A 17,704-nucleotide genomic window follows, 5' to 3' on the forward strand; every position below is an offset into this window, starting at 1 on the left:
AAAAAGTATTATAAATTATAATAATCATATTAATTATATTAATTTTATTATTAAATTAAAATTTAACATAATTTATTAATTATTAATTTTTTAAATTATTTAAATATTTTTTCTCATATATATAATTTATTTTTTTTTATGTTTTATAAGTAATTATATGTATTATTTAAAAATTTTAAATTCATATAATTTTAATATATATTACATATCAATTAAATATTTTTTTATAAATCATTAAATATTTTTTTTGGTGTTGTTGCACGCACGCGTACACACACACATATATATATATATACTTAACAATTAGTAGTATTTACATAAGATTTATAAATTTAATTTTAATTAGAACTAATTTATATATTAATGTAATAATTAAGAATTTTAGAAATATGTCTATAATTAAGAAAAATATAAATTTATTTTATATGAAATATTTTTTTAATGAATTTATAAGAAATTAAATTAAAAAAGTTCAAAAAATATTAATAAAAAATTCACATATTTAACTGATAAAAGTTAATTTTTTTCTTATTTTTCTACTCAAATTCAAGTATAATTGTATTAAAATAATTTTATATAAATAATTATAAGATAGATATAAAAATTTATTAGAATTTATTAAAAAAGTGATTCATATAAATAAAATATTTTTCTATTTTTGTGAATAATATAAATCATAAAATTATTTTTATAAAATTTTTTTAAAATTAAATTATAATAAAAATTTAATTAGGTAAACTTTAAAATTTAATCCCTGATATATTTTTATTTAACAATTTAATTTTCAAAATTTAATTTTATTAACAAACTAGTCACCTCGGCGTAGTCTAAATTACACTGTTTGTCTCTTTTGATAATATATATATATATATGGACTATCTATGGGAACGCCATAACTAAAGCCCAAAATCTAAGTTACAATGACAGCCCAAAAGAGAGAATACACTCTAGAGTGTAGAGCCGACTCTTAGCTTGAAGGGCCCAGAAGTGAACATTGTCGGTGGTCCACGCCCAAGTTGCTAGAGAATAATACTTATCATAATGGATGTTTTTCCACTAAAAATCATGCTATTGAACACACTCCCAAGGCCAAGAGTAATTTTGACTAAAGTTCACATGTCCTTAGTATTTTAATTCTTCTGCCATTGAGCTAGTAGATTAATTATCAAATTCTATATAATGTAGAAATAAAGAATTGCATTAAAGAATTTATATTTGATTGGGTTGAAATTAATACACTTATTAATTAGTTCCCCAATTTCAAGGTGGCAACATGATCACGTGAACAAATCTTCTCCATCCTCATATTTATAAAAAAAATCTACCCTTTTCTGTCTGGTTCGGCTTGGCAAGACAACAGAGACAAGTCCACAGCACCCCTTGACTTCCCTTGGTGTTGCTTCTCTACTGATCAAAGTCCCAATTTGTTTTCTTCCTTCCCTGTTATTTTATTACGAGCCGCGGAGTCGGAGATGGCAACGGGCTCTTGAGGGATTTTGCACACACCCCCCAAAGTCCAAAGAGGTTAATTTTGTATTCTAGGTCAAATTTGTATCGGCACATATCACTCTACGAGGCAAACTACCCACTTCAGTTCTGAATATCCCCAAATGGGAACCCATTTTTAGACCCTTTTCTTGTTTATTCTTTGTGCGCCTTAAGTCTTTTTGTTTTCTCTGGATTTCTTTAAAGAATATGTTGATTATGACCTCATCCTTAGAAAATGTTTGTTTATGTTATTACTACTACTACTTTAATATGATATGGGCCTTTTCTTCTATTTTCTTTTCAACCAATAGAAATTATTCCATTTCATAATTATAAACCCTGAATTAAAACTAAATTCAGGTTGATTCAGATCAAATTCGATATCAAATTGAGTCAATTGTTTTAATTTCTATCATTTTTTCTTAAAATTAAATCGAATTAGTCTGATTTAAATTTTTTTTTCTTTTTTTTCTCAAAATTTGTATTGAATCCCTTTAACATTTTTATATTTAAAATTGAGATTGAATTGAAACAGGAATAAAATTATATCAAATTTGAATAATTTCAACTAGAAGTTAGTCTAAATCAATAATTTCAACTTATTGTTGAGTCTAAAAATAGGCCTAGGAAAGAGATTATTTAAATCAAATACATTAGATCTTGTTTGATTAGAGTAAGTGAATTACGAATTTTTAAATTTTCTAAAATTACACTTTCTAAAAAGTAAAATTCTCAAAAAATAATCGATTTAAATCAAATAAACTCATAAAATATATGCATCATATGCATTTACTAATACTACTTTAATCTGGAAATAATGTTTAATGCTTTATAAACATCAACTTTCCTGTAAGTATATAAATTAAACCCCAACATCATTATTCCTGCTCATCACAAACGTCTCTATTAAGGGTTCATTATGATTTCAACTTTCAAGTTCAAAGTCTTTGCCATTTTTTTTTTCTTGCTTATGACACTCACAATTTACAATCAAATTCTGTTTCCAGTTGGATGCAAAAATCAAATTCCACACAATTTTTCTACATTTTTTAATTTTCAAAACATAAAAAAAAAAAAACTATTCAATTGATTGTTTAATATTATTAAATTAAAGTTTATTAATAATAATTAATAAATTTTTATATAATAAAAATATTTAGAATTACGAAATTATAAAATTAAATTTTAATCAAATTAACTCGGTTAAAAGTACTTGTGCCTTTTCTGACTAACGTAATGGGAGGTTGGAATTATTAAATGAATCAGTGAAGACAGAGAACAGTAGCCATTTGTCTAAAATTCTAAATCCCAGTTGGGTACGGCAGAGCCATTGTTAAGCAATTTCGAGCTTTTTCTTTATTGTTTATTACTTTTTCAGTGGCTTTCACTTTCACTTTTTGTAACAGTTAAAACTCCCATTTCTAGGTAAAAAACCCAGAAATCATGGGACCCTATCTTGAATTTAGCCCAAGAAAGCTAAAAAAAAAAAAAAAAAGGCAAATTACAAATTAATTCTCAAATTTATTAAAAATCACATGGCCGTCTTATTATTATTTATTCATCTAATTTTACTTTTCAATAAAATGATTTATCTGTACAAAATTAAAATAACTTTAATTTTATTTTGAAAATTTAAAATAACTAAGTTTCTCACATTTTCTGTCAACAACAATGATATTCCATTAAAATAAAAATATAAAAATTAATATATAATTTTAGACTAACTTATAATTTACTAAAATATAATGACTTCTCCATAGCTCATGCTATACGTGGGAAATGGGATTAGGGAATTCAACAGAGGACTCTATTTTATAATCTGCAAAAGTTGACAAACTCTACCAGCCTCCTAGAAACAAAACCAAACCCATCTTTCTCTCTACTTTTTGGTACTGTACTACCACTGTGTGCTATAAAGAACTGAAATGTATCTTTCTTTCTAGATTCTCTCTGCAAACCCTGAGCTCTTATATCCCTCCCTATCATGTGAAGGTGTTTTTGAGAATCCCCAAATCTTCTTTTTAAACCCCCTTTGCTGTCTTCCTTTTCAGATAAGAACCTCTTCAATCTCTTTTTTCTTGTTGCCTTTATAATCACTTTTTTTTTGTTCTTTTATTTTTTTTGTGCTCTTCTTGGCTTGCCAAAATCTGCCTCACAACATGGATGTAAGCTTTCTTTTCCCTTTACAAGGCTTCTTTTATCATTTGCTTGGTTTTTCAATCGAATTTCAGGAAACAATTCTTGGCTCTTCTTCAACGGCAGTAACTCTTGAAGAAGCCTTTTTTTTTAATGGAAATTTTGTTGTCTTTCTGTGTGAGCTAAAAATGAATGTTTGTGGTTTAAGGGTGGACAAATTCCAGCATTTGGAGACTGGGAGCACGCAAATGAGTTGCCAATAACTCAATATTTCGAAAGTGCAAGACAAGCAGGCTTGATTCGATACAGTTCTTCTGGAGAATGTGATCAGTACATGCGTGGTGATTTGTATGCTACTGATTTCAAGAAACCTTCTCGTGATCTTGGTCCTCCAAGAAAGGTACGTTGCTGCTCACCATTAGAATTAGATCTATGTTTGATGCTTTCACATTGAGAGGTGATAATTTCATGTGGGTATTGACAAATTTGATGAGGTTGAAAAATGACTACCATAATGATGTTATTAATGATGATTTGGAGTGGAATTCATGGTGGGTTAATCGTGTAACAGACAAGGGTGAAAGAGAGGCGAGTCCCACTCCCACATGTCAAGGAGCAGAAGAAACAAGTCAAAGTTAGTGACGTGACTGAACCGCCAAGAAAACAACAGTGCCAGAAACCCATATCTGTTTACAGTGTGTCAGAAAAGAACAATGGTGTCTCGGTTCACCCACGTCCTAAATTGCCTGTTAGACCTCCTAAACCTGTTGATGAAGACCTCTACAAAATCTCTCCTGAGCTTCTCCGATCTTCCAAGCGGGTCAGTTTCTCTCCCCCATTCCCCTTCCATTTACGCATTATTTAATTTCTTCTGGTGAGTTGTTTCATTGGAGCTCTTAAAAGGTAAGAATAAAATAAAGTGAAGAAAAGAAGATATGGAAGTTCGGTAATATATGGATTAAGTTTTCCAGTGGGTGAGTGAGTCCACGGATTTCAAAATTGAGGTTGAAATGTTAGGTAGGCAGCACTTAGTGGATGCGTTTCAACCAAGGAAATTGAGTCACCTCATCACTGTGTTTATAAATTATAAGGTCTTAATTGCGCACTACCAAATTTCAAATCAATTTTCTAATGATGAGCTGGTTGAGTGATTATCATTGAGTTTCTGGTGTGGAAATATTTCAACTTTGAGTATGAAGATGTCAAGTGTACCATTCGTGAGAGAGAAAAAAAAAGAAAGTGGAAATGTCACTTGAAATTTTGTAGGTAATCATAGGAATCCACAAGGCTAGTTTGGATTTGCGCCAATAGTTCGAGGTTTTTTTCGCGATATTGGAATTGAATGTTGGTAAAATTTTTGATGCAGAAGAAGAAGGTGGCAGGGTTCTTTTCATGCCTTGTGCCTTCCTGTGCTTCATAAATTTTGCAGCAATCCAAGATGAGATCACTGCTTTATGTGAAAAAAGTAAAAGAAGAAGAAGAAGAAGAAGAAAGTGGAAAAGAGATGTATGAACATATTTGTTCACATTATAGTTAATTAGACCAAACCATGAATGAGAATAGATGTGCTTATGCTGTGTTATTTGATTTCTCGTGGCACAAAATTCATATCTCTTTTCAATTATTGTGTGAAACCTACAAATTGATTTCGAATCCCACGAAGATAATAATTTGCATGGATGAATCATGAATCTTTGTGGCTTTCCCAAAAAATTTACATAGATTCAAAGTTCAACTCCCTAGATTGATACACATTTTAATATTAAATTGTCTATAGATACATAAAGTTATAATAATTTTATTTCTATTGAATTGAATAGACATTAAAAGATAAGACATATAGAAGAGGGCCTCAGGGATCCTTTCAATTTTCAAACATGAACCGTGTCTGTTCTTTGGGTCCAATACTAATCATTCTTAAAGTCATGGGCCTGAAGCAGACAGACCAAGGACCAAATAATCTAAGGTAAAACCTTTTTTCTTTTTCTTATTTTTTTTTTTTAATTAGGAGACAAATGTTCAAATATTAAATTATTAATAAAATGCATATTTATATTAAATTATTAGTGAAATATTTTTTTTTTAATTGAAAAAGATGAGAGTTCTTTGATTTTGGTAGTCTTTTAGGTCAATGTTTGAGCTGGTGGTTGATGTTCTTGATTTAAATCAATCCCATAGAATTTAAAATGAGTTTCAAAGTGTTTCGAGTGCAAACAACGTGTAGTCAATCAATCCACATACCAGGAGGAGATCTACCTGTTGATACGGATTCGAACCAAAATTAGATATATCAACATCAAAAGCCTACCACCATGCAACCACATTAGTGAAATAGCATTGCTGCTTAAATGATGTATTTTCAACATCAATCGGTATACCAAAATGAGACCACCATGCAACCACATTAGTGAAATAGCATTGCTGCTTAAATGATGTATTTTCAACATCAATCGGTATACCAAAATGAGGTATTGAATTGGATTTTGACTCTTTATGCATAACTCAACCTTTTTATTGGGTTTAGCTATCAGTATCAGGTGATGGAAACCTAAGTCAATTTAGCTTTTACAGAGGCAATTGATTTGCGTTTAAGCAGGAAATGATATTCAAGTAAAGTCGTCTCAACAATGACAATAACAAAATTTAAACTCTTGATTTTACAGATAAAATTCTTTATTAATTTGCCTGCGGATACAATTTTTTTCATTGATTAATAACCCTGTTCGTGTTTGTCTAAACCCCTTTGATAATCTTGATCCAATATTGTGCTATTGCTTGCCAATCTAAAAAAGAATTGTTCTTCCCAACTCTGCTTTGGACCACTTAACTGAAAGTTAAAACAGTATTATTTACATGACTAGTAGAGTCCAATTGTCCCCCAACAAATCCATTAAAATTGAGAGTGATATCACTTGGTATCTACCAGTAGTCCTCTATAAAGTCACAACAAAATTTAGATTCCTACCTTTAAAATCTAGCTTCCATTGCAATTGCCAAATCTGCATGCGACTCATCGTGGATCAAGTACAATAATGGAGGTTTTCCATGTCTTTAGAACATTGTGGTTGCTATTTTCTTATCATATTACATGTATTTAGAGCTATCATATACATATAAACCAATCAATTCCACTCTGTAGATGATGTAGAAACCATACTGTGGGCACTATGCTTTTTATAATTATTTCTCAAAAATACTTTAAATTCACTTTAATTTTGTTATATACAGAAGTGACCTTGATAGAATATACATTTCAACTGAATATGAGTTCTCATGGCTGTCGGCTGGTGATAGGAGCAATTTCAAACAAGAATTAAAAATGGAACACTTTGGAATCATTGCAATTACCCGTCGAAATTTAAGAAAATAATAATTTATAACATTCGCCACCGACAACAATCTTTAACAATGTCTTAAAAGGCTAGACTAAAAATAATCAATCGATTTATAGCCTCATTAGTAGGTGGGCATAGCGAACGATGGAATAAGGAGTCAGCGCATCTTGGATTGGATATACTGGATATCTATACCAATCTACTTCATTTGCTTTGTATTATTCAAGCTACTGAAGCGTATAGAGCTGTCCAAATTTTGTAAAAATACATACACTAAAAATTATATTTTTTAATACTCAAAACCAGTTGTTGGTAATAAACAAATCATATATATATTGCTATATGGTGCCGACACTCTAAAGTTGAGTTGCTGCCAATCACCATCTTAATCTGTGATAATCATTTCCTATCAGTAGGCCCTGCCGCTGCCGGCTCTGCTAACATGTCAACAATGTCAATGACCATAATAACAATCAATCAATCCAAAACATTAACAATCCTACGTTGGGATTTTTGCAAATATCTTGATGCACAAAACTTCCTGTATTGTGGATTTTAGAAAGGGTTTAGACATGGATATCAAAACTCACCACAATTACTAATTCATGAAACTAGAGGTCAAAATTCAATGCCCTTTGCTTATCTATTAGCCTCAGATGGACCAAAACTTGCCTGTTATGAGAATAGGTGACAATGACATGTACAATTGTGTATGTGAACTTTTTACAGGTAACTGAGCTAGTATTAGTGTTTCCATGGCAGAGTGAAGGATGAAAGAATGTATAGGAAGTAATTGATCATGTCTATGGAGTAAAGATTTCTTTTATCACGCAGTATGGGCAGCTTTCTGCACCTTCTCGAGAATGCTGTTGATCTTTCTCCTGGCTCTTGAAGTACCATTTTCAGCAAGTTTAGAAAGTGTATGATTAGCATTTTCCTCTTCCCTAATCTCCTTCCACGTGGCCCGCTCATCTACACAGACTAAGTATAAGATTGCTGCACAGTTCTCCTTGTTGCGTTCAGAAGTGCCTCCCCTGATAATTCTGAGCAAGCAACCCACAGCACCAAGCTCCACCATTTCCTCAACCGCCTTCTTATGGCTAGCAAGCAAAACAAGAATAGCCAACAGCTCATCAATAAGTACGCTCTCCATCATCTTTTCCAAGATCACCCTAACTGCCCCGTCACAGGCTGCTTTCCCTCTATTCTCGGGGGCTTTGCATAGGTTGAATATTGCACATGCAGCATCCATCATGGCTAATGGATGCCCTTCCTCTAAGAGGTCAATAAGAGGTTTGAGAGCACCTGATTTCCCAATAAGAATCTTGTTTGAATCAAGAGACGATAGGGTAAAGAGAGTTGCAGCAGCATTACTTCTTGTTTCCATGGTTCCATATTTCAGAGATTCAATAAGCAGAGGAATGACAAGTGGATGTTCAGCAACTATTTCCTTATTATTTTCATGAATGGAGACGTTCATAATTGTTGTAATCAAATCCTCTTGGAGATCAGGATGAGAATCAACTCTGCCTGTTAATAGTGGCTTGAGTAAAAGCAAAATGGAATCAGTGCACTGACCAAAAAGGGCCCGATATGATGGCATCTTTTTAGTAAGCAGCCGAAGCTCTTTTGCAGCTTCTTTTTGATCAGAGAGGGAAGAGGACATCTTTTTCAACAGTGAATACAAGTAGTCTTTGTCTGCATCAACAACAACAATTTCCTCAACATCCTCAACAGGCCCGGGGAGCTCAATTCCATGCTCATTGCACCAACGTGAAATCATTTCTCGTACCAAGAGATTAGGGGTAAGGATAGTATGGGAGAGGACTTGCTGAGTTTGAGGACATGTCTGGTGCCCATCATTTAACCATCGCAGGATGAATGACCGATCATACGTCTGCAAATCAAGACACATTTCAGGATAAACCAAAAATGAATGAATACACTATGAGTCTTCAAGATTCAAATCACAGAAAATATTGGAACCAGCTATCATATCAAAGGAATTCAATGGCAAAGCATCAGTAGGTGGACAGAAAAATGGAATATAAATCTTGCTGCTCTGTGAATAGCATATCCTAAATGGCTCCAAAATTGATTCCTCATCCTAGTGTTTATGTCATTATGTGTAAATTGGCAAAACAAATCAGACTGGCATCAATTAATGCACAAGAACATTGGCACTTTATTGGTAACATATTTATTAATGTTCTGAAATCAATGAGGGTCAATTCCTTATCCTTTTTTATAAGGCCGCTATCCAAAATGCAGGTTTCCCATCTGATTACATTATCTCCTACAAGGAAAACAATGGTGAAAGTTTCCAATATAAATAGCCAGGCTGTTTCAGTATTTTAAACTGGACCTATCTTTACTTCTAATCTCAAAATTATTCTTAATTATCAACTGGATTCTTCACCTACGAAATTCTTTGCTTTGGGCCCCACTTCCTCAAGAAAATCAAACTTACTGAAATTGAATTTTTCTGTTCTTGATTCCTATTCTGGTATTACATACAAATGAAGAAATTAAATACAAACACCAAGGAAGAGAGTAAAAGGAGGAGGGGGGGAAGTAATTAACAGTTTCTTTTTTTCTTTTTTCATATTTTAATGATTTTTAATTTCTAAGATTCTTAAGAACCTTGATTCTTGCTAAATTACGCGAGGATGAAGGAATGATCAACTCCAGTATCAAAATCATATAAACCCAAAACCAGAAATCAAGAAGCACAAGCAAAATCCAAGGGAGCAGAAATCTTAAAATCCATTGCAAATGCGTGGCAAAACATTCAAAACAAGAACAAATTCAATTAAAATCCCTCAAGAAAGCGAAATTTATACATGTATGAATATTGACACATAATCTTGACAAAATAATTGAATAAAACCTCAAAAGAAAATCAAAGGAAAAAGAAATTAAAGAGGAGGTTAAACAACAAATGCGATCTCTAACCTGCCCAGTAACCAAAGCGACAGGGTCAATCATGAGCTCTTTTGAAATGGGACATTTAAATTCATCAGGAACAACCGTATTGTCATCAATCAAAGACTTAGATGATTTCTCGAATTTCAATTCCTTCAAAGAAGTCAAAATCCTTAAAACCTCATCAATGATCTCCGAGCTATAATCTTCCTCACCAAGAATTTTGTTAACTTGCCTCTCCAGTTCCTTCTTCAACTCAGTTGAGTTTGGCACAGCAGCAGTACTAGTAGAAGAAGAACTAGCCTCAAGAACCCCAACAGTTTTCGCCATAAAAAGCCACGAAGAGGATTGTGAAAACAAGAAACAAAAAACAAAGAAAAGGAACAAAATGGGTATGCGAGTATTGAGTAAGAACGGCAAGAGAGAATTGTGTTTGTATATTTTGTGTGAATCAGCAGGTTTCTTGATTTAGTATCTTTCCTGAGAGCAGCCTGGTTTACACTTGGCATATATATAGTCCATAATATGACTCCTCTATTGCCAAGGTGTCTGTGCAGTGTAGTCTAGGAAACCAATCATTTCTTGCCATGTAAGCATCATCAAAACCTTTTAAATGTCCAATTGTTTTTTTTCTTTAAAAAAAATGGTGGGAAAACTCCAAATTTTCTTTAAAACCCAACCTTTGAAAGCTTGTGAAGTACTCAAACTTCCATTTTTCAAATGTTTTTAGGTAAAAAGCCCATTTTAGCTCCACAGGTTCAAGTGGGCATGAGATTTTCCTCTAAACTCATTATGCTCTTTAATCTATTTCATAGCATTGTTAGCATTGTTTTTTTTTTTAAATAAAAGATAAAACTTTCTGAATACATAATACATATTTAAAATATAAAATTTCATATTCCTATAATTTAACATAAAAAAATTATGATAAATTATTTATATAAAATATATTAATTTAAAGGAATTGCTCGTGTTAATAAAAAATTTAAATTAATTACTTTATGAGAAAAATATTTTTCTCGATAATAATTTATCATTATTTAATTTTATAATTTTTATATAAATTTTATTTAATAATTATTAAATTTTGATATTTTTATAACAATAAAATATGTACTTCTTATAATTATGCTTCTATTTAAAATAATAAAACAAAATATTAAAATAAATCATTCCAGTGGAGAAAATAAGAGAAATACCAAATCAAGAGGAGAAAACGAATACTCCCAATGGATCATTGCACAACAGAGTAAAAATCAACAACAAAATAGCCAAGCTGGCTAGTGTCTTGCCACCAAATTCCAACGAGAGCACGTCCAGGCAGCTTAGTCAAACTGCACATAAAGTCAAAACTGAACCACCACTTGTCACGCACTAGAGCTTAGTCCAGGCGGCAATCATCGTCATAACCTTAACGAGAGTTTAACTTAAATCTTATTTGGTTTTGAGTTTTAGAACTGTAATTATTTTATTAAATAAAAGTATTATTTTAAATATTATTAAAAAAATAATTTAAAAAATTTATTTTATAATTTTAATATTTTTATTATTAAAATTAATTAAAATTAATTTTTAATTATTTTTTAATATTCTCTAACTAGTGTATTTTAAAAAAGTGATTTTCTTAATTATAATTTCAATAATAATATTATTCAGCCTTGTACTTTGAGTGGTTTGGAATTTGTATAACCTTAGGCCTTTGTTTGGTTAAAATGAATAACCTGTTGAGTCAAAGAATAAGTTATTTCAAATAATTTACTTTTTGAGAAATAGCTTTTTTTCTTTTTAATAAATAAGTATTTATCTTTAATTATTTAATTAAATAAGTTAATTTTTATATTTTTAAAAAATTTAAAATTCCTTAACCCATTTATCTCTATACAAACAAAGTCTTAATTTAGGTAAGTTTGATCTGAATAACTAAGCTTTATTTATTTAAAATTTTAATATGTTAAAATTATTGTTTTATTAAAAGTTAAAATATACATTATTTTAGATTAAAGGAATAAGATTTGATTCTATTGAATGCATGTTGAACTAATATGGTGGCTTTAATTGATGAAATGATCATTAATTGTTGTGGGACTGACACAGAGCTCGTTTGCTAGTGGTTGAGTCATCAATTTACATGCACACCACATGGATCTTAGTAGGCTAATCACACAACTCACTCTTCCATCGCCATTGAGGTCATTTGATTAGGCTCAAGTAACCTAGTTGGATTAAAGGTATATTATTTTATTTGAAAAAATCAATTCTTCTATTAAATAATAATAATTAATTAAAAAATTAATTAATATAAAATTGAAACCCTTTTATTTCAATTTATGTGGATATTTATGTGGGAAATGACAGTGCCCACATTTTCATTGAAATTTGTCGTTTTATTATTATTATTATTTTTTTTTATGGTCAACTTTATTTTTTTTTTTTTTAATTTTTACATATATTAATTACAAGCAAAGGAGACAATAAATTTTTAATAAAATATTTTCACCGGCGGCTCAAAACACGGTGGCAAGTGGAGGTGTCCACGGTTTTTAGAAACATTTGAGCATAACACATTTCCATTTTAACATTTGGGAGATGCTGATTCGGGATGGGCAATGTTTGGTGGTCTTTAAAATGCTGGCAAAATTAGCTGGGTTTAATCTATGGTGAGCAATGGTGGTGATCCGTGCCGTCTTCAAGCTTAGTTTATTCTCTGTGTTTTCCAAGGGTTTTTAGGGAGGGCAAAGTTATTTTGGTGGGTTGGTTAAGAGTGGGTCGATTTGATTTGTTTGAGTTTTGGTTTGGTTATGAAATATTGGATGGGTTTGTGCCATTAGTTTAAATCTCCTTTTCTCTTTTTGTATCTTGATCAAGTTCTAATCTCGCACTTTAATGAACTTTTAATGCGAGTTAGCCTGTTAAAAAAATGTATTAATTATAGTTATAATTATAATAAATTATATCTATAATTATAATTATAATTAATTGATTCCTCATTATCATTTAAATATATAATGCTCTATTCAAATTTTCAAAATTTTTACATAATATTTGGACTAAATAAATATGGAATTCATTTAATTTTTAAATAAATTTCATTTAAATCTTACTTATATATATATATATATATATATAACACCAAGAAAACTTAATGTTTTATTGAAAATATTCTCAAATTAGCTTATACACACTAAATGTTCTCTCCAAAATATTTTAATTACATACTCTCTCATGCATTTAACATTTGTCCTTTCTTTCAGATTCATTAATTTATTTTGTAAATTCTTTTTTTCAATTTATAATTCAAAGTAAACATGAAAAATTTTAAGTATACTATTAAAATTAAATTGTTATCTTAATTTAATGATAACGTTAAACTATTTAAAAATAGGTCTTAAATATACTATATACTATATTTAATAAATATAAGAAAATATGGACTTAATAACATACTATGTCTTTATCATAACTTTGGGAATTGGGGGTGGGAGTATTCCAATCGAAAGCAAAAAAATTAAAAAAAAAAAAATTAATAAAAGAAATCACATCAACAGATGAGTACCAGGCTACTAGCTTCAGTTCTACATCCTAAGTGCAGCCACTAAGATACAAAGGTGAAGCCTTTGGTGAAAAATTCCTATGAATATCATCTTACCATGGTGAGAAATTCTTTCATTTCATTGTCAACCTTCTTTCAACACCATATGGAAATTGGAACTACAAAAACTTCACATGTTCTCTGGAAAACATTCTTTTTGTAATCTACAAGTTGCAATGTGAGCTATAAGCAAATTCAAAATGATAACCCTCTTTTGTATATATACGATTCTGAGAAAATTCAACATAAAAAAATTATGCCAAGTCGTATTTTCAGCTTTCTCCTGCAAGAAAAAGAATTTTAAGCTGGACACCATTCTAATCCCAGCCAAACCTGAAAACCCTGCTGATTGGTTATGTACTGCTTTTGGCAATAAAGTAACTATCAGTCTAACCAATGTAATATTTCCAATGTCTTCATATTGACAAAAACCTTACTAGCATTGCTTTCTATATTTTAATATTGGTTTAGAAAGGTAAAAAGAGAAAATCAAAGGAGTCGCCTCCCTGAACGCAAGGAACCACAAAGGAAAAACAAACAGTCAAGGATACAAGGGAAGATACAGACGTGGATAAAATGTTGAAGCCTGATGATTTCCTACTGCAAAGTTATGTGAAAGAACTGCATTAAGAGCAAAACTATACATATTAACTCATTTTCAAATTACAAAGAAGAATGAAAAGAATGACTTACCCCACATCAGGAAACTAGTTGGAATTCCCCCAGGATAATCATGGCCCATGGAAGTCGTCACAGCCTTTGCAGAACTGCTGCTAGTTTATTCACAGAATTCTTCTGATCATACATACTTGTTGCCAGTGTAGACACCATCTTCATATGTGTCCTGAGATTCTGCGGGGTTGTATCTGTCCTCAAATGCATTTTTGCCAGAACATTTGAACTATGATTCCCATATGAGTTTCTTAGATGTCGATCCCTAACAGCCAATTGCTCATCATTCTTCTGAACACCAGAATTATTAGCAGAATCTGGCAAAGAATGAGATGACTTGTAATTTTGATAGTTGGCCTTGCTAGAAGATCTTTTTTCATGATGTTTAGGAGTGGTCATTTCCACATAATCTCATTTTCTATAGCGGCTACTTTGTTCATGCAACTTGCCATGACTTCTATGTCTTTCTATACTTCCAGAATAGAGTTCCCTACCATGTCTGTCAGGCACTTTTTGGATATTCTGCTTGTTCATGGTGCCTATGATGATCTTGTCCCCATTGAACAGAATATGGATGCAAAGCATTCTTGGAAGTTGTAGATCTGTTGCTATGACCAGAGTGCAATAGTTTTTGGTAACTATTTGGAGTAGATCTTATTGCTTCAGAAGACTGTCTAGCACTTCTACTTCATTAACATCCAAAGCAACATCAGTAGTGGAGGGTGGTCTAGGGGACATCCCTTCTTCTTCAGCTGCCTAGTCAAAACAGCCAATCCCTCCAGCTCGCTTGATTTCCTCCATGTATTCATCTATTATATCCCGCATCACCTATGGGTGAAATTACAGTACTAAAATACGGAGGATAGCTGTTGGTTTGTCAATATGACAACCATGAATATTACAGATGCAAGAAATTATTGTCAAATTTGAGCTCTCCCATTTTGGTTCTCAAACGAAAAGAAAAAAAAAAGTGAAATGCCACCAAATATAAAGAATGTGGTTGGAACTTGATGCATCTAATTCACATACTTCACATGGGTTTTTCTTAATAACAACCCTATAGCATTTATTTGCACCAAGAACAATAAGTAGGAATCTCTTAAAAAACGTTGGACATCTGATCAAAGCCCAAAGCCAGTAGGAGGATTGATTGCCTCCATAAAATTAATGCATGCTTAAATTGATAGAAATTGTTGCAGGTAGTGATGAAGTCTGATGCTGCATGCAATATAAAATATCATAGAATTCATATAACCTGGATGCTCAATTTGGGAATAAAAGCTAAACATTCTTTAGAAGTACGATAATGAATAAATTATATTAAAAATATTTCAATTCAATCCACGTCTTCACAGAAGAATAAGAAAAAGAAACAATCAGTTCACAATTCAGCGATCGGATATGTAGGCATACAATTCTTGCCAAAAGATACTGTAAATCGCAAACATATTTTAACCCAAACATCTAGCCTCTAGGGTTTAATCAACTAATCATGAATAAGGACTCAATAACAATAAAACATTCAAAGTGTACTAATTCAACATGAAAACATCTTCCTACCTGCAAAGTTGTCCTTTTCGACTTCTTCTCATGATATGACATCCTTCGGCGTTTGTAATCCCTTTCTTCGGACAACAACTCCTCTCTAGTCTTAGTCTTGCTTGTTTCCTTCTGCAAATACAAAAGATTCTTAAAATTTACAAGAATAGCAACTTTTATAAATAGGAAGCATTGTCAAGAGAAAATTTAAGGACACTATGCTGGCAAAAACATCACTAAGAGCTTGTTTGGAATAAATGAACTTGATCCTACTAACAGTATAAATAACGCATGCCAATGAATCATGTTGTCCCATGTGCCTGGTTACTTGATTGCCTTGAAGGCAGGCCATCATGCTCAATAATAGCTTTGTAGTTAGAATGTTTCTTACGCTCCTCATCCGCTCTTTTTGAAACATAATCATGCTCAACCATCCTGCAAATACTTGCAGCATTTTTGAGCAATTTTATAATAACTCTTATGCAGACTATGAAGCTATAAAATAAATAAAAACACATGAAATAAGTTACAAGCTACATTGAACATAATGAAACATCTGCTCAAACATGATGTGAAAAATAGAACACTAGGCCAAATTAATTGAGGGAGATGAGAAAAGAAACCCAATTCCTAAAGGCAAATGAATTGATTATTGTTTCCTCATAATCAACAATTACCAACAAACAGAGCATTTTTAGAAAAAAAAACAAGAAAAACTGAAAACTTCACAAATCACAACATTCAGTTCAAAGTTCCACATGTAATGAATAAATGCAATATCTTAACTGAATCAGTCACACAGAACCATATACATCACACCAGTTTCCAGAAGTCTATTAGTAATTGACTCAGGCTGTTCATCTCCTACAAAAACAACAGTTTCCAGGTAACTTGAACATTTTGAGCTTTCTAAATCATTGAAATTAACAACACCTGGGCAATCTTTGTAAAAGAAATTGGAACGGAACTCATTGAAATAACCATCTAAAGCGAAGCAAAGTTCAGCATTGTCGGAGTCCAGAATTGACTGAGCAATGAAATTTTTGTCATTGTTTTTGGTGTTTAAGATTTTTGGGTAATGAAGAAATCAATAAGAGAAGTGGGGCCTTGAAAGAGAGAAGATGGGCAGCGAAGAGAATGAAAAAAGAGTGATTCTGGTGGCATGAGGTGGTGAGGGTTGTACGGGCAGGGCACAAAGTAGAACGTTTTAAGGAGGCAGCTTTAGGCTGGAGGAGATGAGACAGAGAATTGAGGGCTTGATCAGATAGAGAAAGGAGGCCTGACGTCGTGCGCTTTTTCTATTTTCACGGGCATTGATAATTCTAATTGGATTTTTTATTTTTTAAAATAAATTATTTATATTTCATATTTTATTTAAAATTTTAAAATATTATTTTTATTTAATTTATATTTTGAAATATATTTTTTATTAAGATCGTAACTAATTCATTTAAAATTCTAAAAATGCCCATTATATTTTCATTATATCACGTTTAATCAATAAAATTTACTTTATTTTATTTTTAAATTTTGAAATGAATAATTTTGTATTAGATTTTATTTATTTCGCAGCAGGTGTTATCATGTCAGTGATTTCACTCACATTAGATAGCCAACACTGATGGTGGTGATAGTAATTAATCTTGTGAAAGTGATAAGGGATTATCGGCTGTTTTGAGAGTAATTGAAGAGAATCAAAATTCTATAATAGAGATTATGTGACTCTTGCAAAATATTTGCCGCTTATTTGGAGTTCGTAATATTGAAAAGAGAAGCTATAAATTGAATAAAGTCAGGAGAGTTAATCATGGTAAAGTCAACCATGAGTCAATTATGATTCTGTTCTCTTTAATTATAAAAGAACATTTGTTATTAATAATTTATATTGAAGAAGCGGTGTTTGGAAATTATGTACTTCAACAGAAATAAAGAATTTAGAGGTGAAAATAAATTTTATTGAGACATCAAAGGGTGTTGAAGATTTAAACTAAGAACAAAGAATTAATATGCATTAGAAAAA

General features: G+C 31.3%; 2 protein-coding genes and 1 pseudogene across 2 annotated transcripts; 1 reads left to right on the forward strand and 2 right to left on the reverse strand.

Moving 5' to 3' along the window:
• Positions 1 to 3,298: 3,298 nt before the first annotated feature.
• On the forward strand, positions 3,299 to 5,211 carry LOC110643378 (uncharacterized). Its single transcript, XM_021795732.2, has 4 exons — positions 3,299 to 3,653; positions 3,833 to 4,024; positions 4,196 to 4,444; positions 4,991 to 5,211. Exons 1-4 carry the CDS (start codon positions 3,648 to 3,650, stop codon positions 5,042 to 5,044), a joined length of 501 nt encoding a protein of 166 aa, XP_021651424.1. The 5' UTR covers positions 3,299 to 3,647; the 3' UTR covers positions 5,045 to 5,211.
• A 2,366-nt stretch (positions 5,212 to 7,577) lies between these two features.
• LOC131177474 (U-box domain-containing protein 9-like) lies at positions 7,578 to 10,360 on the reverse strand. The gene is made up of 2 exons (XM_058142488.1): positions 9,915 to 10,360; positions 7,578 to 8,856 (listed from the first exon to the last, which is right to left on the reverse strand). The coding sequence occupies exons 1-2, from the start codon at positions 10,212 to 10,214 to the stop codon at positions 7,786 to 7,788; spliced, it is 1,371 nt and encodes a 456-aa protein (XP_057998471.1). The 5' UTR covers positions 10,215 to 10,360; the 3' UTR covers positions 7,578 to 7,785.
• Positions 10,361 to 14,251: 3,891 nt separating this feature from the next.
• On the reverse strand, positions 14,252 to 16,609 carry LOC131177479 (U11/U12 small nuclear ribonucleoprotein 48 kDa protein-like; annotated as a pseudogene).
• Positions 16,610 to 17,704: the final 1,095 nt, after the last annotated feature.

Source organism: Hevea brasiliensis, unplaced genomic scaffold, assembly GCF_030052815.1.
Source record: "Hevea brasiliensis isolate MT/VB/25A 57/8 unplaced genomic scaffold, ASM3005281v1 Scaf5, whole genome shotgun sequence".
NCBI classification, from domain to species: Eukaryota; Viridiplantae; Streptophyta; class Magnoliopsida; order Malpighiales; family Euphorbiaceae; genus Hevea; species Hevea brasiliensis.